Source organism: Erpetoichthys calabaricus, chromosome 4, assembly GCF_900747795.2.
Source record: "Erpetoichthys calabaricus chromosome 4, fErpCal1.3, whole genome shotgun sequence".
NCBI lineage: Eukaryota > Metazoa > Chordata > Cladistia > Polypteriformes > Polypteridae > Erpetoichthys > Erpetoichthys calabaricus.
In genome coordinates, this window is record NC_041397.2 from 40,563,714 (window position 1) to 40,589,504 (window position 25,791).

The window sequence follows — 25,791 nt, forward strand, 5'->3', positions numbered from 1 at the left end:
GCAGATGAGGCAGACAGACAGACAGACGAGGCAGACACAGACAGACAGATGAGGCACACAGACAGGCAGGCAGAGAGACAGATGAGGGAGGCACACAGACAGGCAGGCAGAGAGACAATTGAGACAGTCAGATGTGGCTGTTGAAATGGATGCTTTTCTCATAACAAGCCCGGTCTCCTGCCAGCTCTGCGAGAGGAGCTTAAGAAAACAGGAGACAGCAGAGGTGCAGGACAGCCATGAGAAGGCCACAGCCCAATCAAAAAAACGAAGGGGATGTCCAGATGGATTCAGAGATTCCCCCACATCACTGACCACCGGCCCACCCACCTCCCAAAAGCCTACAGCATGAAGCAGTAAATCCACTTCTTGATTTTTGTAACTTGGTGACACACCATGCAGAGATTCTAGAAAGGTCCAGTTTACTTTAATAGGACTTACAGGAATTAAAGGAAAGAAAATCAGGGGAATTCCAGTGACAGTTTGGCAGAAATGGTGCTCAGAAAAACCTCCATGGTAAAGAAACTCTAGGCAGAGCAAAGATGTCTGAAAAGACAAAGGGGTGAAAGAGAAATATCATTAGGGAGGACAGAGGAGCCAGCGCCATAACAGCACCACTGGCATTTACCGAACACGAGGTGGACATAGCGTAGCAATGACAGGATGTTAAAATATAGATAATGAAGGACTTTAAATTGAATTGGCTGGTGATTTACATTGTTGCAGACCAGGAAGATTTCTTAGATAGCATTTCCGCATAAAGGGCAGCGTGGGGTCACACTTTCAAACTCAGTGTGATGGTGAAGCCCTGTAGGCATCTTTACATAAAACAGCATATAAAAGAACAACTGGCTTTGAACAGGGAGACAAGGAATGAGAGAAACCAAAAAGACATGAAGGAAAGAACAGCAGAACCTGAGAAGAAGAACAGGGAGGAGTACAGGACCACAGAAGGCAGCTGAACTGTTCAGTTCCCATAGTCATCAAAAGTATCTTGAAGTGTGTTGGCACAGAAGAGGACAGAATAACAACAACATTTATTTCTACAGCACGTCTTCATACAAATGATGTAACTCACAGTGCTTTACAGGATGAAGAAAGAAAATATATATATAAGAGGGTTTATATATATATATAAGGGTTTTGCTGATGCTAAGTTGCAGACAACTGTCTTTGCACCAAGACAGAAAGTTCTCCAGCGGACTCCTCTCCTCTGCCTCATCTCACCCCATAAATGCAAAATCTGCGAGCGACATGACCTGGTGTTATATTTATAGTATTTCTAGAAAAGCACTCAGGGCTGTTTCTCACGGTGCTCCAGTGTTGCTCACATCCATGTTAGTAACTTGGGCACAACAACAAAAATGCCACTTTGTGAAAAATTTGATGTCCAGGGCACCTCAGAGTCGGGTCAAAGAAGACCCGGAAAGTGGAGCATTGAGTCAGCACTTGAAGACATCGTGGGGATTAAGAGAACTGGAACAACTTCAAATTCAGCAGGAATTCAATACGTAGGAGGTAATTTAATAACATCTGTGATCACTGCAGATCGTATTATTTTTTGGTAAAGTGTTGTTAACGTACCTGCAAAATAAAGGACAGCATCCTGGTTTGGAAAAAGCAGAGCTGTATAAAATGGAAGAAGTATATTTAGGCCGACTGATTTCACGTGGAAATGTGAAGTTATAATTGACAGAAGGGGAACCAGACAATTCAGGAGTGAACCTGAACATATTATGGGAAACAGGCCATAGGAAATCCAGTGGCAACAAGTTCCCCATTTGAGCATATTACAAGAAACTGAGCAACAGGTTACAAATTCGTGTGCTCAGTTACAAAGACGTGTTCAGCTTCATGTCCCTTGGCATTTGGTGATTATAAAATCTTTCAGCAGTTACACCATGGAATGAAGATTGTTGATTATTTCACCTACCATTTCAGCTCTCTGGACTTACCTGGATTGACCACTCTCGACAGCAAACCTCTCCAGCTCTGCTCGATGACTCGGATGATTAGTAGATGACTTCATTAGGCGTCCCCTTGAAACGGGAGGAGAGGAAGGCGACTCCAACTCGAGCCCTGTAGGCCAGCAGGCATTCAGATGCATATGGAGAAGAATCTTACTGTTCTTCCACCGCTAATCCCGACATCAAAATTTACAACATCATGAATAACATCATGTAAAAGTAATTCATAGGATTGTATAACAAAAAGAATGAAAAAAGTTTGGTACAAAAAGAAGAATAAAATTCAGTGTATTATCGTAGTATTTCCCTCTACTTACCCTTTAAAATGTTCTCGTCAAGTTCGTTATCGGGTTGGTCTACTGTTGCACTTTAAAATGAACACACACACACACATAGATAAATGCACACACAGACCCTAACCACAACAGTGCCCCATGAATGACACACACACGCTGATTAACACTTAGCACTTTAAACCACACATCAGCCTGTCACTCAGCACTTCAAGAGACTTTCTTATTATCGGCACAAACAACATACGATGTTTTAGTGAAATCTCAGACCTAAATATTACTTTTGGTCTACAAGAATACATTTAAACATACAAAGACTCCGCACTCTTGACTTTAGGCCATTTATTAGCCAAGAGTACCTTCTTATCGTACTGTCCCTTCTTTCGAGCAGCGCCCTCACTCTCAGCCTTATAAACCTCGCAGCACAGAAATAATGGCAAAAAATCTGGCTACACCAGGTGCTCAAAGAAATCTAACTTATTAATTCAATCACTCTAGACATTAAGACAAAGCATAGAAAGTTAAAAGCAGCATGGTATTTATTACAAGAATAATAATAATACCACTGGAACAAAGAATAATAGAAAATAGGTACTGATAGGGAAGCCTGAATATATATTTATTATGAAATGTCATGTCTTGGTTTCACAACACATGCACCTGATTGGCTGGCTGTCAATGTGATTGATGAATTTTGCTCAAACTCTTTCCCAGATAATGAAGCTCTTTGATATTGCCTCAGTCTTCTTTTCCCAGGCCATAAACCCAATTGTTGTCCCAGATGTCCATCCATAAAGTAATCAATAGCCTGAGGTATCAGCTCAGGCTTCCTTTCCCAGGTTATAAAGTAATTGAGCCACCAGAAATGTTTTCCTTTCAATGTTGGAAACAGCTGTTTTAAAGGTGAGGTGTAAGAAAACCTGCTTTGCTTTGTTTTTAATGTAGTTCTTCTGTTGTTTTATCTTGACCAAAATATAATGGAAAATTAAACCAAAATGTACAGATTTTATACACCATAACAGAGAGGAAATACAATAATAGAGAACCATTTAACATGAAACGCATACTAACGTACCCCGATACACGGTGTCATTTAGTCCAGCTGTATTCTGAAGAAGTCAAAGCCTGATGTTCTGTCACAATCAGCCAATGCAAACCCAAATGATTATGTCGTGTTCAGTTCAACGTGAACGGCTGAATAATCCAGACTTTCAAATAGATGACTTGTGCAGTCCGTACAGTGTGTATGGAGTGGCGTAATCAAAGAGAAAATGCAATGGGCCAACGTTCACACTGCCTCTTGGCAACTGTAACGCATTTCAGAAAAGCTGATGACATTACTTGTGGTTACTCTGACCAACTGAACACAGCCATTAACCCATCCTTCTGCTTTATTAATTGCTGTCTTAATCAAATGCAGAGGGTGAATGATGGATTTGGCGTATAGGATCCCATGTGCTACTTTAGGCCATAATAAGAAATTTTTTTAAGGTCAACTGGATGGCTTTTTTTGTTGTAACTGTGAAGGGGGAAATAGAAAAGATGAAAAGAAAAATATCAGATGCTGCATAGTTTTACGCAACAGGCCACCAGCCAACTAAAGCCTCAGCCAGCTACTACATTTTCATTTAAAAACACAGAAATTAGTCTCCGTTTTCACCTTCTGTCCACACTACCCTTACATTCTCAACCCACGAAAATGGATGCTTTTGAAGATGCTCTCCAGAGCCACGTACTGCTGATTGATTTGTGTTTATTTCGTGGCCCTTCCGCCATTTGATCTCTGCTCTTTACAACGTCTCATTGCTGCCCTTCCGGGTATAAAATCACATTCCAACATAGTGGACTTGGCTTCCATAGCACTTGTGTTATTTCCCTGTCTGAGTCAGGGACGTGCGGTCAGGGGAGGCAGTCATCATGAAAAGAAAATCAATAATGATAACGTAATAAATGTATCCACTTGTCTTTTCTGTATGATTCCAATTTAGATCATTTCTATAGTCAAAATCACTAAATTTGCACATTTCTTGTTCAGATACAGGGGAAAAACGCAAGGTGCGCTCCCTCACACACTGGGCTGACGCACGCGATTGGCGTGTGCCTGTTCCCGTCTCTCTGTATGTCGCCAATATAAGGTCTGCAGTCACTTATTTTATACACCCTGACTTTCCACACTCTGGCTAATATCTTTAAGGAAAGTGTGCGACATATTTAGTCTTGCAGATCTGACATAAAACCGCAGTGAAAAGGCACAAGGTGAGGCCGACAGTACCGTACCGCCCTGAAGGGGGCGCATGTGAGCCAAACAGGTGCTCGTTGCTGCTGCGCCAATAAGTCAAGCGCACTGCAGCGGGCCGTTTATTTTTATTTTTTGTTCCGACTGACTGCCAAGATGGTAGATTAAGACTTTTAAAAATAAAGGAAAATAAGGAGGACTTTTACTAGAAAGTGACGGAGATTTTCGTGGAGAAGGATAGACGCATGGACTTCATTTACAAATAAAGGTATGACCATAAACAGGTTTCATTTTTATAAAAAAAATGGGATCAGACTAAGAAAAAAACAATCCAATATTTAAAAACTAAATTTTGACCTTAAATAAAACATTCTTTTGTTTTTCTTGTTATCCTTTTGTTGAATATTAAAATTGATTAAAGCATCAGAATTAAAAGCTTTTAAAAACTAAATATTTCAATTTTAGGTCAAAACTGAAATCCGTTTTATTTTGTACACCACTCAATACTTTTAATTCTATTGAATGACCATGAATTGAGGAATTGCAACGTAGCAGTGTGGACATAAGACTCTCTGTTGGCTGAAGTAGCTAAAATGAGAATTGCTGACATTGAAAATGTTTTTTAAAATGGTGCTTTGAAAGCAATTATAATAACATAACGAACATCAGAAATGTGGCACTTATTTTCAATTGTCTTTAGCAAGAAAGGAAACCCGTTTGTGATTGCTGTGATGGGCGCTTATAATTCAAGCATTAAGCTTCAGTAAATCAGGGATGTCAGGTTTAAGAGTGAACCAGAATGGATTAAGGACAGAGACGTATTTAAAGATCTTTTCTTCCCACAACTTGAGCTCTTATGAGCTGGCTGTCCGAGCGATCTGGGCTGATGTGACTGAGCCGGAGTTTGTGCCCAGTCTCAGAAAGGCAACTGCCACTCGCTGCACGGAGCGCTTGCCTTAAAAGCGCCGCCTAAATCACTGCAGGGTGTCTCATGGGGGCCAGTAAGTACTGAAAGACACCAGGAGCCGGTGACTGCTGGCAAAATGTAATTAAAGTAACATTTCATTTGGCGGTTTCCTTTTGACATCATTTAAAACATTACTGGGCACTTTGAGTGTTGATTAAGTAATGTCATTTGAAATGTTTTTTTTTTTTAATTCAAATAAAAATATATTAGATTTGTAGGTCGATTTTAAAAAATGTACTGCAACTACACTGCTTTAAATATCTGTTTGTATCTGGGAACACATATTTCAATTTTTGGTAGAATAAAAACAAAATACAACACCGTGTGCATTTCTTATACATATTCATATAACTGCATATTAAATGAATATGACACACACGAGTGCTGTTTTTGGATTTATACGTGTATACTGAATGGAAAATCAAGTGTCGCTGGTCATGTTATTCATTAGTCATCTCTCAGCCACAAAATATTCACGCGAACCAGTTCATGTGTCGTTATTAAATAGTAAATGAAGCCCAGTGTGTGCTACTAAACTTCAGCTTATGGTGCTTTTCGGTAATGCACCTTTGTGTTTCTTTCCTTTTTTTTTTTAAACTGTTAACTTCCTCACCGCGAGTGACATCAATGCACACACGCATATAAAGAGACGCCGAATGCGGAGGTAGTGGCAGAAGCGAAGTCGACGGCACTTGAACTGAAAACTGCTGCTCCGAACCAACAGGAAGAGAAGACGTCAGCGATGAAAAGCTTCGCCTTGCCAGGTAAGCTGCTGCCTGCCATGTGCCCCCTGCTGCGAGCTCGGTCGGCGTTACTTCTGCGTTTGGTTCTTTCGTAATGCCCGTCTCTTCATTTCCATTGTACTCCACATTAATGCGTTCAGGTTACATTCGATTGGCTATTTGCTGGAGAAAGGTGTAACTGCAGCCCTCTAAAGAGATTTGGGGCGTGGTGAAATGCAAGAGCGTATCATGAGTAGGTAAGGAGCCGTCAATCATTTTCAGTGTAACCAATTAACTGTGAGAGGCGTTATTAAAGGGCTCGCGCGGGCTTATTGTATTCGATACTGTATTCCAAAGCGAGTAGCGTCAGTTTATGCTTTGAAATGCTGCAAAGTTACTGTTAACCGAACGTTAGATGAACACCAATAAAGAATAAATCGGTTAAGTTGCGTAGTAAAACAAGGTATTTGCATAAACGTATACGAGCCTGCGACACCATGACAGCCAGAAGCCGGAGTTAGCCCGAGGATTTCCGCCCTCCGCGCTGGCCTTGTGCTCGAGAGGCTGGTGGGAGGACCTGTGAACGGAGCGCCGCCAGAGCGATGATAACCCCGGTATGCTTTGTCTGCCCATTTCCTGATTCTGCTTATTCCCATTCTGGGTCGCAGTAATGCGTGTCACATTTAAACCAGTGTTGCACTTTTCCACCCAATAGCGGTTTATTGGTATAATCAGTATTTGTGTCACCATAGTTTTTATAGCGGTGGTACTGGAAGATGCCAAGTGCCCCACAGTAGGCAAGTGGTGGGTGGGACGTAAACTCATGACGTGTGAGACATCGGGCATCACTTTGGTGTTAATAAACTGTACATGTCATCCATCATATGGTAAAATCAGTAAAAGTACTGTATAGCAAATCTGCTACTTTTCTTCATATGAACTGTTTTATATGTTAATTCTCACTGCAATTATTTGAGCAGTCTTTCTGGGTACAGCCCTGATTAATAGTTTACAGCAGTGGTTCTGAAACTCAGTCCTAAAATAATACAATAAAAATGCTATCTATGTTTGCAGATGATACCAGATTAAGTGGAAGGGCAGATGATGTCAAATCAGCTAAATGGCTACACAGAGGGACATGGATAGCATACAGAATTGGGCAGATGAAAATTAAATTAATTGTAAAGTATTACATATAGGAAGTAAAAATGTTAGATTTGAATCCAGAATAGTGAGTCTGAAACTTGAAAGTACACTTTATGAGAAAGATGTAGGAGTCATAGTGGACTCATCACAATTGGTGTGAAGGAGTGATGAAGAGAGCTGAAAGTGTGTTAAGTTTTATGGCATGATGTGTAAAATACAAGTCAATGTGACAAATTTCAGTATGTAGTACTATGCATACTACATACTGTACTTTATTTGAAGGGTATCTACATAGGGACTTTATAACATATGCATAAGCATGGAATGACATTTCAGAAGAAATACTTGATTAGTAATGAACAGGTAACGTCAGTATTTGGAAAATGTGGAACAAAATATCATTACTTGTCACAGCACTGCACTCCTTCAGAATTCACCATAATGTAACTAACATACATATCACCACATCAGAATCCACACATATAATTGGCTCCTTGTTTTAATACAGTGCATTGGTATCTACTTTTATCAAACAGCTGTATCACCTTGCAAATAATATTATTATAAAATAATTAAATATCACTTCTTAAATAATAAATGGCAAAGTCAATTGCCTATTTGTGTGGTGTGAATCTCCATGTAGACACCCTTCAACTAAACTGTTAGCCAAATTTATTCATGTTGGACATTTAAAATAATCTTGAATTAGTCTATACATATACATATACAGGTATATCCTATAGAAAACTACATTGATGTAAACCAGTTTTTCAGTATAAACCTATGACAAACAAGAAAAAAAAAAAAAAGCCTTACCAGAAATATCATTACCAAAATAAATTCCCAGGTGTTCAGATTGAATGATTTCATGGTTAAGATTAGACAGACTCAGTGTAGTGTATGCTAAATGACCAGTAAAGTGGAGTTGTTTACAGCTGTACAGGTTGTTATGTCAGGGCCATACTGGAGTATACAGACTCTGTATGCTAGATGCAGCAGGAAGACTTGTGTCTTTCTATAATTCTTCAGTTGCTCACTTGTAGCAATCACCGTCTCAAAAATGTGTCCTCACAGTCCACGGACAAAAGGCAATCATTTTAAAGAGAGGAACTAGAGCTGATGCTTGTTGACAGCTGCATTGAATGATTGGAACATAAAAGAAAAACAACCGGCAACCACCCCTGCATTTCTTGAACGAAACACTATGACTGTAAGAACGGTTAATTTGACAAGTGGTGCCAAGAGGAAGTGGTGAAAACGGGGTGGCTCTACCTGAAGAAGAAAAGACTGCTGCAAAGGAAAATGTGTAGACTGTACTGTTATACTGGGAAAGATGGACAAGTCATATATCAAACAAAAAACATAAGGCCTTTGTTGATTACTTACATTTCAACCTATCTTATACGGGGAGCACAGCTGGTTCATCTATAAACCCCTTTTACTTTTCAGGCTATAATAGTAAATTCCAAAAGAATTGCCTCTGTGTTTTGTATTGGTACAGACTCCCTATTTTATCTCATGCTAAATGCTAGCTCAGACAACACCCGTACACAACTCACATCCAGTTCTGGAAGCATTTAGTTTAGCTTTAAAACTCCTTAGTGATGTTTACCCCAGTCAAAAATGTTGCTTTTTTTTTTTTTTTTTTTTTTACAATAAAAAAATATTATATGAAACAAACACGTACGCACCAAAACATCAACACATATAACATCTACGCGTGGAAGTGTGTGTGTCTGTCCGGCCCGGAAGTGAGAGGTTGAGTCATCATAAGGGCTGTGCCTCCGAGGAAACAGAAAACTTGCTTAGCCGCTAATAACACGAGTGAGGCGAGCGCATTGGCAACACTGCACCTCCTAGGAGAGAGACGCCCAGAGTAGTTCCTTTCAATTACCTGACATTTCTACAATTTTTTTTCCCAATAAGTTCAATAGTTTCTAGGACCCCAGGCATATTAGAGCACAGACTTACACAGCTAGTATATAATTTATATTATTAAAGAAATTTTGGGACGAGATTTTTTTCCAGTGACGAGATGTGATCTTTTGAAGAGAGACAGAGACACTTTCACGTCCTGTGAGACAGGCAAGTCACGTCATACTTACAACCTTTGTAAGCAAGTCCCGTGATACACATGCAGAGCAGGTTAGAGACAATGGGAGTAGGAAAATTCGAAAGTCTCAAAAAAATGAGAGTAAAGATCACATTATCACAAACAAACTGAAAATATTACTCAGTGAAATAACAGAACAGCGAAAAGAGATTGCATAGTGTTTGAGGACAAAAGGACAGGTGCTGTGCAGGCTCTTAAACAATCAAAGCGCAGCACAAAATGCAGATCACACAGCTCGGAAGAAGCAGCAATCCAGCAGCTGATCGAGCAAAGAGGAGGTTAAAAAAAACAACTGTTACTTGTTTCCCAATGTATCACCGTTTAAGAGGGGTTTCGGAGGAGTGAATGCGTCTCCTTGGGGTGCATTCAGCCCCTTCTTCACAACATCGTGAAGCACTGGCTTTAGGGGTGGATGAAAGCCCCTAGTATATGTATGTGTGTGTATATATATATATATATATATTATTTAGTGGGAAAGGTCTGTCTTGTGTCCACTGCGGTACTGATGCAGATTTAGTGCACGTCCTTCATGTGATGTTTTGAAACAGTCACCATTGCACAGCAAGGTGTTGCAATCTGGACAGTAGAATCAGGGGTCTTTGAATACTTTTCTTACAATATTTTTTCTGTTGCTTACATATGAAAGGTTAGAATGTCCGTACCAATTTTTCTTGTCTTTCTACTTGATCACAATAATTTTACCTTCCTCCCAAGCACCTACTTACACGGTGAGCCAAATTCACTGGGCATATCATGGTGGTTCAGTTGTACAGTTCTGTATGTAACAGTTTCACTGTGTCAACATCTGAAGACCAATTCACATTGTCATCACCATCGCTTGATTCAGCTGGTGGTTTGGTTTCAGTTTGTTCTGAAAGTGCCTCTACAGCTTCTCCTTTACAGGCCTTTGTGTTCTGATTGAAGGCTCTGCCCCACTCTTGAATATTTTTGAGTTACCATAGAGTGCCAAAACACAGAAATATTCGTGATTTTTAGCAGCACCATGCTATTTTATCCACTAGATGGCAGCAAAATTCTGTCCCAAGATTTATTCAGCCTTACCACAGTGTAAGCGTAACATTACACGTCACCCAAGAGCGACACAGGCGTAACCCTAATAACAGAATTGTAAGCCCAAATCACACTTGGCGTTAATGCTGGTTCAGTGTGGAGCATCCAAGTAGCCCTACAGAGGAGGCGCACAGTGCTGTCATTGTCAGAATTGTCCATACTGAGTATTTTGCCACTCCAGCTATGCCCTTGGCTTCCAACATACAAATTGTGGATGGGCCAGTGACTTCCAAGAAGATAACACTCAGATGGTTAAAGCGTTGCAACAAATAGCAGCAGTAAGAGAGTCTGGTCACTGCCCCATTTCTTAATCATCTTACTGAAATATTATTTAAAACATTTTCCCCATAAATGATATAATTCCAAGACTTTTCTTCCAACTCATTCACTGTAATCTCGCTTTAACTAATGTTAAGGGCCTTACTCAGCAGCTCAAAAGATCTATGTGTAAATATAGAAGAAAAAAATGCATATGTCTACATAACCATTTAAAGTATAAATCACAGCAACAATAATTATTGATTTTGTTTTCTGCACACGATAGCCAATTCATACTGGTCAGAAAAAAATGACCACTCTCTTGTTGCATTCAAAAAATCTTAAATTGCTCCATAAAGTGTCTGGTGCTCTCATTTTAAGGTGCAAAAAACAACCACAGAAGTTCATGTTTAACAAGTGCATAACAGAATGGGGGCACCATAGTGGGGTCACTGTCCCTGTTATGTGTGCACAGTCTCCCCATGTCTGCTGGGCTTTACCCCCAACTGATCAGGCTCCCCCATGCATTACAGAGATTTGCAGGTTGGGCAGACTGACACTTTTGGCCTGGTGAGTGTCCCCTGTGATAGATTGATGCCCCTTGTGCCAGATTCAGTTTGCAGCTGGTTTGGTGAATGTATTGATGGTTTGATCAACACAGCCAACTGTTCTCCAGGGTTTCTTTTACATTTTATTTTCACCCAACTTTGGTTTATCTAAAATTAGAAGCTGGTGACACACTAGTGGAGAAAGAGCACACAGAATGAGACTAGCTGGAGGAAGAGCAGGGATCACAGCACTTTCCTTACCTCAGAGATGGGCATTCCCCTTAATAAAAGGGTGAGTGTCTGTCCGTTTAGTTGCTATGACTCTTTCATGCCAACAGATGTGACATCACAAACATCTGTAGTAATAAAATACATTGCATTTGTGATTGCAACAGATGGCTCATCACAAACATTAACACTGCTTTTACAAATCCCATAACAAATAGCATACAACAGAGACATACTGTATGCATTGCCTTTGTCATTTCAACAGATGGCACATCACAAACATTTGTAGTAATGCATTTTATTACTACAAAGTTTTGTGATGCGCCATCTGTTGGAAAGACAAATGCAGCAAATTGTATCCGTACATGCATTACAAAATATATTCCAATAGATGGTGTAGTGCAAATGTTAACGCTGAGGTCTAAATCAATTACTTATCTTTCAATCCATCTTAAGACAGGTAGCACAGCTAGTGTCACATAATTTTATTTTCAGATATTTTAATAATGTGTTGAAAGTTTAATTGAATAATTTCGACAAGAAACCTTTCAGAAGATGTTTTATTTTTTGTTAAATAGTTGGGTAGCTGACTGTGATTTTATTGGAAGAAGTTAGTAAAGGACCAGCTGCTGTTTCTGTCTGCTGCAGTTTTCATAAATGATCACAGCACTGTAGCAGACCTCAGTGCATCTCTCCGTGATTTGTGCCAGTTTGCCTATAATTCATGTTAAATAATTTCTTTTGTTTTATATTACTAGTCTAATAGTTCTATTTATAAAATGTTTTACATTTGTGGACATATTCTAATTTTGATTGTTCTCACCTTTGGAATTCAACGGGACACTTATGTACCACCTAAAGAGGAAATCCTAGGTGGGTTGGCAGCTCCGTTGATGTTGACTTCTGAAACCAGAAAGTGAGGAAAGAGAGTTGGACTTGGAGTACGTCTGAGACAGAGAAGTTTTAAAATGACCTTTGTCAGCGAGCAATTGTTATTAGCAACACACCGTCTTTGTGGAACAAACTGGACGAGATGAGGTCGTCTGCGCATTACCTCCATGAGTACCGTGTAAGCTATCTGATGTGATTTACAGAGACCCGATTTAAGAATACGGACTCGGAAACCGGAGTTGAAATAAATACATTTGTATGTGAACGGCAAGACAGAAACTCTGCTTCTGGTAAGAAGTCGGGTGGCAGGGTGTGCCTAGACCAGGGGTCTCCAACTCCACTCCTGGAGAGCTACTGTGGCTGCAGGTTTTCATTCTAATCCTTTTTCTTAATTAGTGATCAGATTTTGCTGCTAATCAACTCTTTGCCTTAATTTTAATTGATGCACATCTTAAGACTCAGGCCCCTTAATTATTTCTTTTTTCCTTAATTAGCAACCAAACAATATTAAGACACAAAATGTACCGACACATAAACAACAACAACAACCTGCGTCCATCACACAATAACTGAAAATAAACAAAGGTGAAGGCCTCAGTAATGTCGATTTGCTCAGGTCCACAAAACATTTTGACAGCCAGCGCTCTTAAAAATGAAAATCAACAGTTTTGGAAATGTCTGCCATGGCAGAATGAGCGCCATGGAATGAAATAACGGGTTTAATTAGCAACGAGAATTGGTTTTAAATTAAGAAACTGAATGAAGTGAAGTTGGTTGGAGTTTGAGGCCCCAACTTAGCTGATTATCTGTTGGCTCACGTCATATCAAATTTATGTTTAGGTGCCGTTTAAGGAAAAAAGAATTCAGCAGTTAGAGTCTCAAGTAAAGTCAATTAAAATAAAGGGAAATAATTAGCAGCAAAAAATGGTCATTAAATAAGAAAAGAGTTAGAATGAAAACTTGCAGCCACATTAGCTCTCCCGGACTGGAGTTGGAGACCCCTGGTCTTGACATTAACAAAAAAAGGGGTGTAATAACATCATTGTAGGAGAGTGCATCTGCATTCTGAATATTGGACTACTCATTGTTGAATTTCATCATTATCACCTACCACGCAGGTCTGATTAAACATCTGTGACAGTAGATTATGTACGACTGCATGGTGATTTAGGGACGACAAATTTTTGAAACTGTTCAGAAAATGGAATTCAGGCCACCTTTCTCTTTCAAACTCCTGATTTCAGTTTACGTACACTGAGATCAGTATGTGGACATTAACACGAGAGGGGACGACACTCTGGATCAGTATTCTGAAAACATGTCTGCCATTGCTGATCGGCCCTGGGTGCATCTGACCACATCTTTATTCATCTACTACTGAAGAACAAACAGAAACACCAGCCGTCTGGAAAACACAGAACTAGTGCAGTGACAGAGTAGAACTACAGTACTCTGCAAACAGAAGTGTAGAAGATGCTCTGCTGGTTATCCTACTGTACATCCAGTCTACACTTTTCTCAGTAAGTCTGCTTATTATGTCTCAGCACTATTTCTGGATTTGTCTTCAGCGTTTGATACCATCTAGCCTCACATACTTATTGAACAGTAACCCACTTAATGGATTCAGGGCTTTCTTTTAAATCATTCAGTGGACGTTAAAGTACAGGACACTTTTCAAAAGTCATTCACTCAGATACAGGGGACTCCTGAAGAATGTGTTTTATTACCATTACTGTTTATACTTTACAGAAGTGACGAGAGCCCTAACCATAACCACTGTGCCATTATCAGGTATGCTGCAGACACCGTGCTGATAGGACACTAATAGGACAAAAGCCATTGTTTAAATCAAGTGGACTCTGGTGCTTTAAGAACCATCTTACACTGGAAATCAAAAAGGCCAAAGAAATTACAGTCAATCCGCAACACAACATTGTGTTTACCTGTTGTGACTTCAACCATACATGCAATTTTATTTTTAACCACTTTTTGACTTTAGCACTGACAACCTTGCATATTCGCAGCCGTGTACAGAAGAGAAATAAAAAAAAAACGAGACGTGATGCACGCAAGTTTGGGAAGGCCTCACCAGTCTTGTTTGCCCAACCATTGTAGAGTAAAGAGCCTCCCATGCATTTGTTGTTTATTTTCATTGTTTTGCTTAAAAAAAAAAACAAAATCAAGTTTTGCGTTGCAGTGATGCCCCCAAAGTGTAGTGCAAGTTCTTTGGGCTCTAAGCCCAGGTATGAAAATCAGTGATGTGGCTTTGTGAGGAAATAAGGGTGTCAGCAGCCACTGTTGACCGTGAGCCTGGTGTGAATGAATCGACCATCTGGCTAGAGTCCTCCAGGCTGCCAATCTCATCATTAATCACAGCCTCAGGGCTAAAGATCAACTGGGCACTGGTATGCTCCCAGTACCATTAAGGATCTCAGGTGGTGCACAAAAAAAGACATCACTGCTGGATTATTTCAAGCTAGTGCATCCTTCATGATCTGCAGTGCCATCTGCCAACGGTGAAGGACAGAGGGGCAGAGATGATGTTCAGACCTCGGAAGTCTCATGCTCTTTTGATAGCAGCAATTAAAGTAATTATTTTTTTTAATTTAGATGTTAGCAGAAAACATCACAGAATTCTAGCGAACAAACAAGTGAGAAAAAGTGTTTTGTTTTTTTTTGCATTGTAATTTATGTACTGCAGTTTATGGTTACTGTGGTATCAAAAATAGTGTTTTAGTATAAAAAAAATTCTAGGCAGAAAAGCGTAATTTGAGCAATCTCTAGCAAAAGACGACAGTTTATGGTGGGTGCAGAAACCTTACCCCCATTTCCCATAGTTTCGGTGTATTAATATTTGCCTCATTTCCTAGGAACATAACCCCAACCAAAGTGGAAAATTCACTGAATATTTGAATTTAAGAGACAAAAATCTGCATGTTCACCCATCATTGTTTTGGGGATGGAAATAGAAATTGTGACTGATAATAAAAACTTGCAAACTACCCAAGATAATAATCTTAAGTGAAATACAAATACAAAAAAATCATACTTTAAATGCAACCAGAGCTTATTTTATCCTTTGTAAATTTGGGTTATTTAAAGTGATCAAGGACCTCATGTTGTTCTTGTCAACACTTTCAGCCTCATTGCCTGCTTTAGTGGTCTGACAAACCAAAAGTTTAAAAAGCTCCAGCAGATTATCAAACATGCAGCTAAAGTTACTGGGGCTGATGTAGACGACTTGGTGTCAGACATCCATTACATACAACAACTTCAGTAAATCAGGGAGGATCATCACTTCATAAAGACCCACACAAACTGCTCCAGAAAAATCTTTCATCCCAGTGCCACACATATTTTTAATTAGGAATTTCAGAGAAACAAAAATCTGAAATGTAGAGTTTTCTTTTGTATTTTTAACCCATTGTAGGTAAAGTGTACTATCAAACTGATAGAAGTACTTCTAACAAAAACATTCTGTTTATCAAATGGTGTAAACATTTTAGTATCCATCCATCCATCCATTTTCCAACCTGCTGAATCCGAACACAGGGTCACGGGGGTCTGCTGGAGCCAATCCCAGCCAACACAGGGCACAAGGCAGGGAACCAATCCCGGGCAGGGTGCCAACCCACCGCAGGACACACACCAACACACCAAGCACACACTAGGGCCAATTTAGAATCGCCAATCCACCTAACCTGCATGTCTTTGGACTGTGGGAGGAAACCGGAGCGCCCGGAGGAAACCCACACAGACACAGGGGGAACATGCAAACTCCACGCAGGGAGGACCCGGGAAGTGAACCCAGGTCCCCAGGTCTCCCAACTGCGAGGCAGCAGCGCTACCCACTGCGCCACCATGCCACCCACATTTTAGTATTTCTGTGTCAATTTTAACCTGTCAGCTCTCGATTTCTTTTATTTCATTTGTCTGTTATTGCATTCAAAAGTCACATTTTATGTAATTAAAATAACTAAATAAAAACCTTAAGCCTACTTATGAGCAGCCTATGTGGACGCCTTCCTTAGCACCTACAGAGCTCTTCCCCATCTGAGCCCTTTGTAAATCACTGGAGGCAGCATTCCAGTTTGGACTAACTTTTTGCCTGCCAATGACTGTTAAGCTGAACTTGGTCTCTAATGTTACCTTTTTAGGGTCCATATTCTGTGGCTGTGTGCTGCTGGTGGTGGTGCAAGTAACAATGTGCAGTGGCGCCATTACGAAAAGTGCAGGTATGACTTGTTTATTTCCGTGGAATATGCATCTTACTTCACATTCTGCTAATGTGTCAATAAATTACAAGTTATATCCTCACTTCTCCATTCCCTTATGTACCAAATATTTTAATATTTTCTTATTCATCTGAAAATTTAAATGATGTTATCAATTAACTGTTTTTAATCTTTGCAGACAAATCTCCCAGGATTGTTATGCCTAAAACAGGGACCATTCCTGTGAGATTAGGTAAGCAAAGTTAATCTTTTTTTTCCCTCTCAAATACAGTAGTTCCATTAACATTTACAGATGAAAGTTTGGCTACATGTGTTCATGCATGTTTTTATAATCTTAATAAAAGAGGACATGTGTCTGTATCTGTAAGGGTGCTATGGAATTTATAACAGCAGTACTAATGTTTGGTGATGTGCCACCTGTTGGAATGAAAAATGCAGTGTATTTTACCACTACATGAATTACAAATTACATTCCAATAGATGGTCCTGTGCAAACGTTAAAGCTGAATACAGTCTTAAACAGGTAGCACAGCTAGTATATATAAAGATATGATAAGCGTGGCATTGTGGTGATCATTGCTCCCTCATGTATCAAGGGTTCAAATCTCACACCCAGCTTGTATGCAGTTCACACTTTCTCCTCATGTCTTTGGACGCACAGGTATTCTTAACTGGCAACTCCAAATTAGCACAGTACAAGTGGGAGCCGTGAATGTTTGTTTCTGCATTGCACTGAGTGCTGTTTGGATAACTGCAGCTCCTTCCACGTCTCTGAAATGCATTAAGCAGGTCTGAGAATGTAATGTTACGGTGCTATGAACTGCAGTTGGTTAAGATGGGCTTTCAAGTTTCCTTCAACAGTTACAAAATATAGTCAACATGATTCTGATATTTCCATATATTAGATGTACAGTAGTTTGTGCCCCCTCTTGTTTTGCTTGTAATTCTTGATCATTACTACTCCAGGTTTAGCTACCCCTCTTCAGAGAAAATACATTTCATACCCTGTAAACATGTCATGCAGACAGTAGCTGGGTTTTATTAATCTCATTGTACTGCCTAATCGGAATCTGTTATGATTTTATATCAATATGTCACAACCTGCCTTTCTTAGACACGGTTAAGCAAATTTGTGTTTTTTTTTTTTTGGCCTAAGAGTGGATTGCAACCTTATCGTTATGTCAGCAGTCATTGAGCTGGGCATACGTGATTGTTGTGCAATAACAAATCCAGGTTTCCCCAAATGAAATTCAGCAATTCAGTTCATCACTGCTTGCTGCGTGTTCTTTATTCCGGTCATGTGTTTATTTAAAAAAAAAAAAAAAAAGTATGCCACCAATTATCTTTATAGTGTAGATAAAATTCTTTTATCAATTTCATGTCTACATCTTTGTTTTAATAATTAAGCAGGTTGACTGGAGCTTGGCTTGGAGTATTAGTTAAGTATAACAAACATAAAAATGACAATGCCAAAGCAAGTTAAAGACAGTATTTTTTCCTCTGTCTAGCTTTCAAATCCTATACACCTGATTACACTTGGATTCAGATCTTCTTAAACCCTAAATAAGATGTCCATCCATTCCATAAGCTTGAGGCTTACAGAGAAAGAACCCCAGTAAAGTCCAAAAGATGTCGTCAAGTAAATCAGTAACAGTCTCAACCAGGCTCCATCAATTTGAGACCTCCATGGAAACTTCTAAAAACATCTTGTTAACGTATCAACAAGGAACTGACATACACTTGGCAAATTATAGAAAAATCAGAGCATAAATAATACAGTAGAAGAAAAATATACTCACACTGGCCTTTAGAACTTGCATCTTTTTTTAGGATGTAACCCTGTTGGTGAACAGCCAGCTGGTGTCTCATCTCATTTGTTTGGTCCATTTGCACTAAACAAGCTTTATGGTCAAACTGTTGGAATTAAACTAGTATCCATAAACTTTTTCTGGGTATTACTAATTGAAAATGTAATTTACCTTAATAAGACCTTGTGCAAGCGCAACCACCATTGTTTCAGGACTAATTTAATTTTATTTCTATTTTCAGGAAACAATTTCAACATCTCCTGCGTTGCAGAGCCAAGATTTGCAGACAAATCCTTTTCTATTATCTATTGGCTTGTAAACAACACTTTCATTGAAACCACTTATCCCCACGGGCGGGTAAAGGAGGGCACAGAAAGGTAAAGTTGATATAGCAATCCATGTAGAGTTTCAGCCCCAAAGTGATTTACAGGTACAAATTAACTTAATACTGACAAAGACCACTCTTTGTGCCTGTAAGAAGTATCATGAAGTGAAACTTCTATGTAGCAAGTGGATGCAAGACAGGAACCTACCTTGGATGGAATGCTCATCTGCTATCAGGGGGCAACACCCACACCTGCTCCGGCTGTGCCCATTTAGAGCCACCATATAAGCAAACATGCCAGTTTTTGAGATGAATATGCAAACACCACACAGTCAACCAGATATGGAATTCAAATCTTGGATGCTGGGTCCATGAAGCAGCAGCACTGCTCACTGCCCTTAGAGATTTAAAAACAAAAACAAACTTGATAATAAAACTGTTAGGTTATAGAGTTCATTTCATGTGCAGATGACTTTTGTCACAAGTGCAGAATGAAATATTTTCTTATATGTGTGACAAATTATTTCTTTCACAAAGGTGATTTGTTCAAAAACAGATTTGAAAATTTTCAAAGATACTTGGTGATGATTGAAACTGTAAGAACACAAGCTCACCTCAGAACGGAGTGGTGGCTCTGAAGCTAAGGATCTGCACTGGTATCCCGAAGATTGCCGGTTCGAATCCCCGTCACTGCCAAAAGAGATCCTACTCTGCTGGACCCTTGAGCAAGGCCCTTAACCTGTAATTGCTCCAGGGGCGCTGTACAATGGCTGACCCTGCGCTCTGACCCCAAGGGGTATGCGGAAACAACAAATTCCTAATACAAGAAATTGTATAAGGTGAAATAAAGAACCAAAAAAAAAAAAAAAATTTACTCCAAAGGCTGAACATTTTCAGGATTTTGTTGAAATATTCCTGTGCACGGTTTTGTTTAATAATTTTTTTTTTTTTTAACATTACAGCCTCTTTTTGTTATTGGTTTTAATTAAAACCAAATAACAATCTGTACAATCAAATCAAACTTAACAAAACCATAATTCAACCCCCACCCAAAAGAAAGAGAGGAGAGGTAGTCAATACAGCAAATCTTTGAAAGCAGCAAGGAAGGAAAAGTATCCTTTTCCCCCCATATAGGAGCTTATTCTAAAATGTTATCGATTATATTCTGCCATATTTTAAAAACATTTTGAACAGATCCTCTGAGTGAGAATAAGATTTTTCCCCCCAAAATTTCAAATAGTATATAACATCAGTTGTCCACCGACTTAAAAGTGGTGGGTTGGGATTCTTCCAGTTGAGCAAAATAAGTCTGTGCTAATAGTGAGGTAAGGGCAATTACGATTTGTTTGTCCTTCTCCACTTTAAGCCCATCTGGAAGTTCACCAAACACGTGTCAATGGATTAGGAGGGATTGTGACACCAAGGCTGCCTGATAGGCATTCAAAGATTTTTGTCCAAAATGTTAATTTGGTGCACACCGAAAACATGTGACCCAGTGACGCTGGAGCTCGATTGCAACGTTCACTGATTTAATTTTGCCCTGGAAACACTTTGGATAGTTTTAATCAAGACAAATGCACTCGATAGACGATAAGAAGTTAAATTAATTGAGTGCTTTGTGCATATGGAGCTTGAGTGTATTCCGAGTATGGCTTCCTTCCACTCCTTTTCTGAAATATTAAATGACAGATTCTTTTACCCCGGGATCTTTGAAAGTAACAGACTTTAAAATGTTTTTATAAATTGTAGAGACACCATCTGAGTCTTCAAGATTGATCAACATTTCTTGTTCAATAGAAATTGGTAGAAGGTGAGGAAAATGGGCAGGTTCAAAAATTGTGTTTGAGAAGTTAAATTTGAAGCTTAATTACTCATAGGATGCAAAAATATTATCGCATTGTACAAGTCTCTAAATGTTTAATCACAGACATTTTCCAAACAGTAAATACTGTGTATGTTTGAGAGGGTGGCAAAAAGTGGTTGTCATGTAGAGGTGCAACAGATAAGACCTTCTCTGTATTAATGTGGTTCCTACATTGTATATGTATATTATGGATTCTATCGTTATATATTTTATCAGTTTTTGTGATGTCATTATATTTTTCAGAAGATGTAGCTGTGTTGTGCATTATTGCTTATGGGCACCACCATATTGATAACAGCAATGGCACCCATTGCTGGAGACTTAGTTAATGCCAACACAATGCAGGACGTCCAGAAAGAAAAAAAGAAAGAAATATTAGGGTTTAATCTGGCAATGACTCTCTTGAATTTTGACTTCAAGCACTTATTAAAGTCTTGGTTGCAATCATCGGTTATTATGCGTCTCATCTGTTAATTTTGAATCTCCTATGAACTAAACATTATTACTTCATTGTACAAATCTGTTTAGGTCTGTTTGGACATACATTTTGCCCAAACACACTTAAACATTGAATGAAATGTTAGTTTTGCATAATTAGTCTCATTGTCAGCAATGACAGCTCATTTTCACATTATTATTTATCAAGTAGCATGAGACTCTGTTCTATATGCACAGCCTACACTCACATTTGTGAATATATCTCTATCAAATGCATTCTATTTGTAAAATAATGTGATTTTTAGATGTGCTATGCTCACATGAAATATAATTAGATGCTTACATATTCATAAACCCTCTTAATCTAATATAGCGGTGCTACTCAATTATGGTACTAGAGGTCCGTAGCTGCTGCAGGTTTTTCCTTTAATCAGTTTAACTAGAATCCATTTACTAATAAAGCAATATTTTTGGCCTTATTTTTTAGTTAACTTACTTATTACAATTCTGAACTTTTAACTGCCCATTTTAGTTTTAAACAGCGGCATTTAGGTCTTGTCGCCAGTTTTATTAACCAGCAATCAGTTGATAATACGGTGCAAATGACAAAGTTACCACCTGTTCTCCAGCTAGTGTGCTTCCATTTAAACCTGTGCATCATGAAGTATCTGTGTTAATACTATGTTTTGAAATAAATGAGAGAGAAGGAAACAAAGTTCTCAGAAAACAAAAAATATACAATTTTGGTCTGTTAGACTTACCTTCTAATAACAAAACTGGTTGGAATGCAAACCTGCAGCTGCTGCGGACTTTCAGGACTGTAATTGAGGGCCCCTGTAATATAGGGTGCAGGAGGCCAGACACTACTAGGCCTGGACACATAGTACAAGACCACTCTGAGCAGCCATCACAGGACAGACATATGCACACCGTTTACAATGACCACTTACCTAAGCAGCACTGAAAATGTCACTAAAGCTATTGGCTTTCATTATACCCTTTTGTAATTTTTGTGTAGTAGTGCTTAACTAAAGGTGTTTTACTGCAGAAGCAGCTTTAAAAATATTAAAGAAGAGCTTAAAAGCCAAGATGTCACTCACACAGAAAACACAGTGTTCTACCAATAATGTACTGTACCTCTATAATTACAGAAAAATGCTGTAAGTATAGTTTTCAGTTAGTACAGGTTGAGTATCCCTAAAGTGAAATTCCAAAATCTGAAACTCTGAGAGCCGACATTGTGCCATAAGTGGAAAATTTCAAAACCTGACCTCACTTGATCACAAGTCATTAATTTGCCGATGAGCACATGTGAACAACACATGAGCTGGTACTTACGGTTTATGACCAATCTCTTCAATTCCCCCTTTGAATTTCAAGCAGTGCACCAACACAAGAACAATGAGCGGTTGGATGTGGTTCCCCAGTGGAATCTTGGGAACCACATGTGCATTACCGAAAGGCGAAAGATATGATAACAGCTTCACTACACTATGAAACTGCTGTGCAGGAGGGGGTGAGTGGCATGGCACTGCATTGAGGGAATATAAGCAGCTGAGACACTCTGTTGGCCATTGTCTCCTCCAGACCTATATGCATACTAAGTGTGTTTTTTGCTTATTGTATGTGTACAGTAACCTTTAAATCAAAACACAGCATCATAGCTATAGACTGAAAGCCTGCCATTGTTTGTTGTTGCTGTTTAACAGCTGATGCAGGTATTCTGCCAATGCTACTGTCCACAATCTTTGTTTTATGAACAGTTATTAAATATATTGTATAATATTTCATTCAGGCAATGTGTATAAGAAATATGAGTATAAATACATTTCACGTTTAGACCTGGGTCCCAGTCCCACAAATATCTTTATATGCAAATATTCTAAAATAACCTGTAAATATCTAAAAATCTGAAATATGTATGGTCCCAGGCATTCCGGATTAGGCATACTCAAGTTTTGTATTTCAGATACTTTTTTTTTATATATATATATATATATATATATATATATATAAATTGTGACTAATGTTAAAATAGTATTAAATATATGTACACAAAAAAAAAAAAACCTGACAGCTTACAAAAATAAAAAGCATCGCTATAAACCTCAATATTTCAACCCTCCCTTTCAAGTTCCATTAATGGATATTAAAGATATACACAAAAATAACTGATTACCTTCATTAAGTGATTTTAATTAACATTGTGTTTAACAAAATTATAATTACAACATGGTACTTTTAAAGATATGTATGTTTTGTTTCACTTTCAATGAATTCAGAAAATATTTAGACCTCTTAACTTTCTAAACACTTTATTGTGTTGTAGATTTAATTTTAAATGGCCATTTTAACTCATCAATCTACACTCAATAACCCATAATGACAAAGTGAAAACAAGTTTTCAGAAAAGTTTGCAAATATATTTAAAATTAAAAACTGAAATCCCTCCAAGCACTGCTCATCACCTGCCTAATGCCAGCTGTATAAGGTGAAGAATGGTGGTGACAGCATCATACTGTGGTGATGTTTCTCAGTGGCAAGAGACAGAAAGACTGGTCAGAGTTTAGAGAAGGATGAATGCAGCCAAATACAAAGAGGTCCTTGAAGAAAACCTGCTTCAGAGTGCACCTGACCTCACGCGGATCACCTTTTAGCGTGACAAAGGCTCTTAGTAAACAGCCAAGACAACTTTGGAGTGGCTTCATGACAAGTATCTGTCCTTGAGTGGCTCAGCCAAAGCCAAGACTTACACCCCACAGAATGTCTGTGGAGAGACCAGACGATGGCAGTTTACAGATGTTTCCCATACAGTCTCATGGAACTTGAGGATCTTCCAGGAAGAATGGCATAAACTGCTCAAGTCCAGAAGTACAAAGATTGCACAAACATACTCGGGAAGACACAAAGCTGTAATTGCTGCCAAAGGGGCTTCTAGAAAAGAACTTAATTAAGGGACTGAATACTTACAGGAGGGAGAGATTCAGTTTTTGATTTTTAGTAAATTTGCAAACCTTTCTGAAAACATGTTTTCACTTTGGAATGATGGGTTATTGAGTATAGATTGAGTGGCAAAATGCCAAATGTATCCATTTAAAATGAAATCTATAACACATTATAGAAAGTGAAGAGGTTTCAATACATTCTGAATCTACTATACATATATACTGAGTATGTTGCTGTATAGTGTTCCGTTTCATTAAGGTTGCACTCACGTATATTGAAGGATGTTCTTTTAGTAGGAAATGATCCAAAAGGACACAAGTATTTTTCTTTTATTTTAGATCATACACTGAAAATGGAAAATATTACATCATGAGGTCTTTAACGTTTGCTAAAGTAACTCAACCAGATTTAAACTGCAACTTCACATGTGTGGTAATAACCCCAGCAGGCCAGGACAGTAAGATTGTTGTTTTGGGTAAGTATTGTCCTGTGCAATTTTAAACTCAACAGTGTTTAATTCAATGTCATTTGATTACTGTGATTCTATTATAATTCATTTTCACAAGTTACATTACTCAATGTTTTCTATATCTTTATACAGAGATTATGTTAATCTGGCACCTTAAAGCTTTATAAAAGTGTATTATTTTAAAAGATACCATTTTACATAATCAGCAACGCGTCCTCTAATGTGTAAGATCAAAATAAGTATTTAGTAATTTTAGTTTTGGTGAGCAGGGATTAGTTTAAATATTACACTTCTGCCACAAATTATCTATACTGATGAAAACATGTACTGTACATTAAATTATTTTAGTTAATCAATTATAAAGAACTACAAAAATACCTTTTTCTTCTTTAACACAGTACAAAACAACTGAAATTTTGCAGTATGGTAAGTGTTTTCTCTTAAAGTAAATGACTGAAAAGGTCTTTATGTAAACCAGCTTAATGGTGCCCAGCTATATCTACTTTATAACTGCAGGAAATTTCCCCAAATTCTGATAATTACAAAATTAGAAAATATGACTTAACTCCGATCACCTGCTCTTGATATTACTGAATAAAATGAGTTAATATTGCTATACACAACAAATAAAACACCAATTGCTTTTTGGTTTCAATTTTTTGCCACATTTAGTGGTTGTACAATGGACTTAAATGCTTCTAAAACATTTATTTGAAAGTTTGTAATTTCACAATAAGGAAATAAAGCAGCTGTTATAACCTTCAAAATTGCAATTGCAAAGCTTAGCTCCCTTCAGTACACAGAGCTCAGATACCTCATTGCGGTAAAGTTATGGTAAAGAAACATCTGTGCGACTTACTCTCTGATCTCTTCTGATTTCTTTCTCATAGCACAGGTTCTGAACTGAAGCTGAAGACTTGAAGATCCCTGATGCTAGCTCCGTCATCTATCAGGCAAAGCAAAAGCGGCATTCTCACACATGCTGTGAGCAGTCCAGGCTCTGGTTCTAACAATTATGTTTTTTCCACAAACTTATTTATAGTAATATGCATCTCTGAAAGAAAAACAGCCGCAAAAATTAGGACTGCAGAGGACAATTTCAGCCTAAATTAATATATAATGATAATTATATAAAAAAGTATTTACCATGATGCAAAATTTGTAGAGGTTACCCTTCTATTAAAATACCATCTCTCTCTCCATTCACACAGCTTTACTTCTTGTTCTTTATTGTATTCAAAATGTCACTCCTATTAATGTGTTTAATAA

At 38.4% G+C, this 25,791-nt stretch overlaps 1 protein-coding gene across 1 annotated transcript; it reads left to right on the plus strand.

The window, feature by feature from the left end:
* The first annotated feature begins 6,140 nt into the window (after positions 1-6,140).
* On the plus strand, positions 6,141-25,728 carry LOC114649961 (interleukin-1 receptor type 2-like). The gene is made up of 6 exons (XM_028799360.2): positions 6,141-6,224; positions 16,595-16,672; positions 16,851-16,904; positions 18,722-18,857; positions 24,392-24,528; positions 25,418-25,728. Exons 1-6 carry the CDS (start codon positions 6,203-6,205, stop codon positions 25,441-25,443), a joined length of 453 nt encoding a protein of 150 aa, XP_028655193.1. The 5' UTR covers positions 6,141-6,202; the 3' UTR covers positions 25,444-25,728.
* The last annotated feature ends 63 nt before the right edge of the window (positions 25,729-25,791 follow it).

Coding starts and splice junctions, on each gene's coding strand:
- LOC114649961 (XM_028799360.2), top strand. CDS start 6,203: ATGAAAAGCTTCGCCTTGCCAG. Junction 6,225..16,594: donor GAAAAGCTTCGCCTTGCCAG/GTAAGCTGCTGC, acceptor TTACCTTTTTAG/GGTCCATATTCTGTGGCTGT. Junction 16,673..16,850: donor CGCCATTACGAAAAGTGCAG/GTATGACTTGTT, acceptor TAATCTTTGCAG/ACAAATCTCCCAGGATTGTT.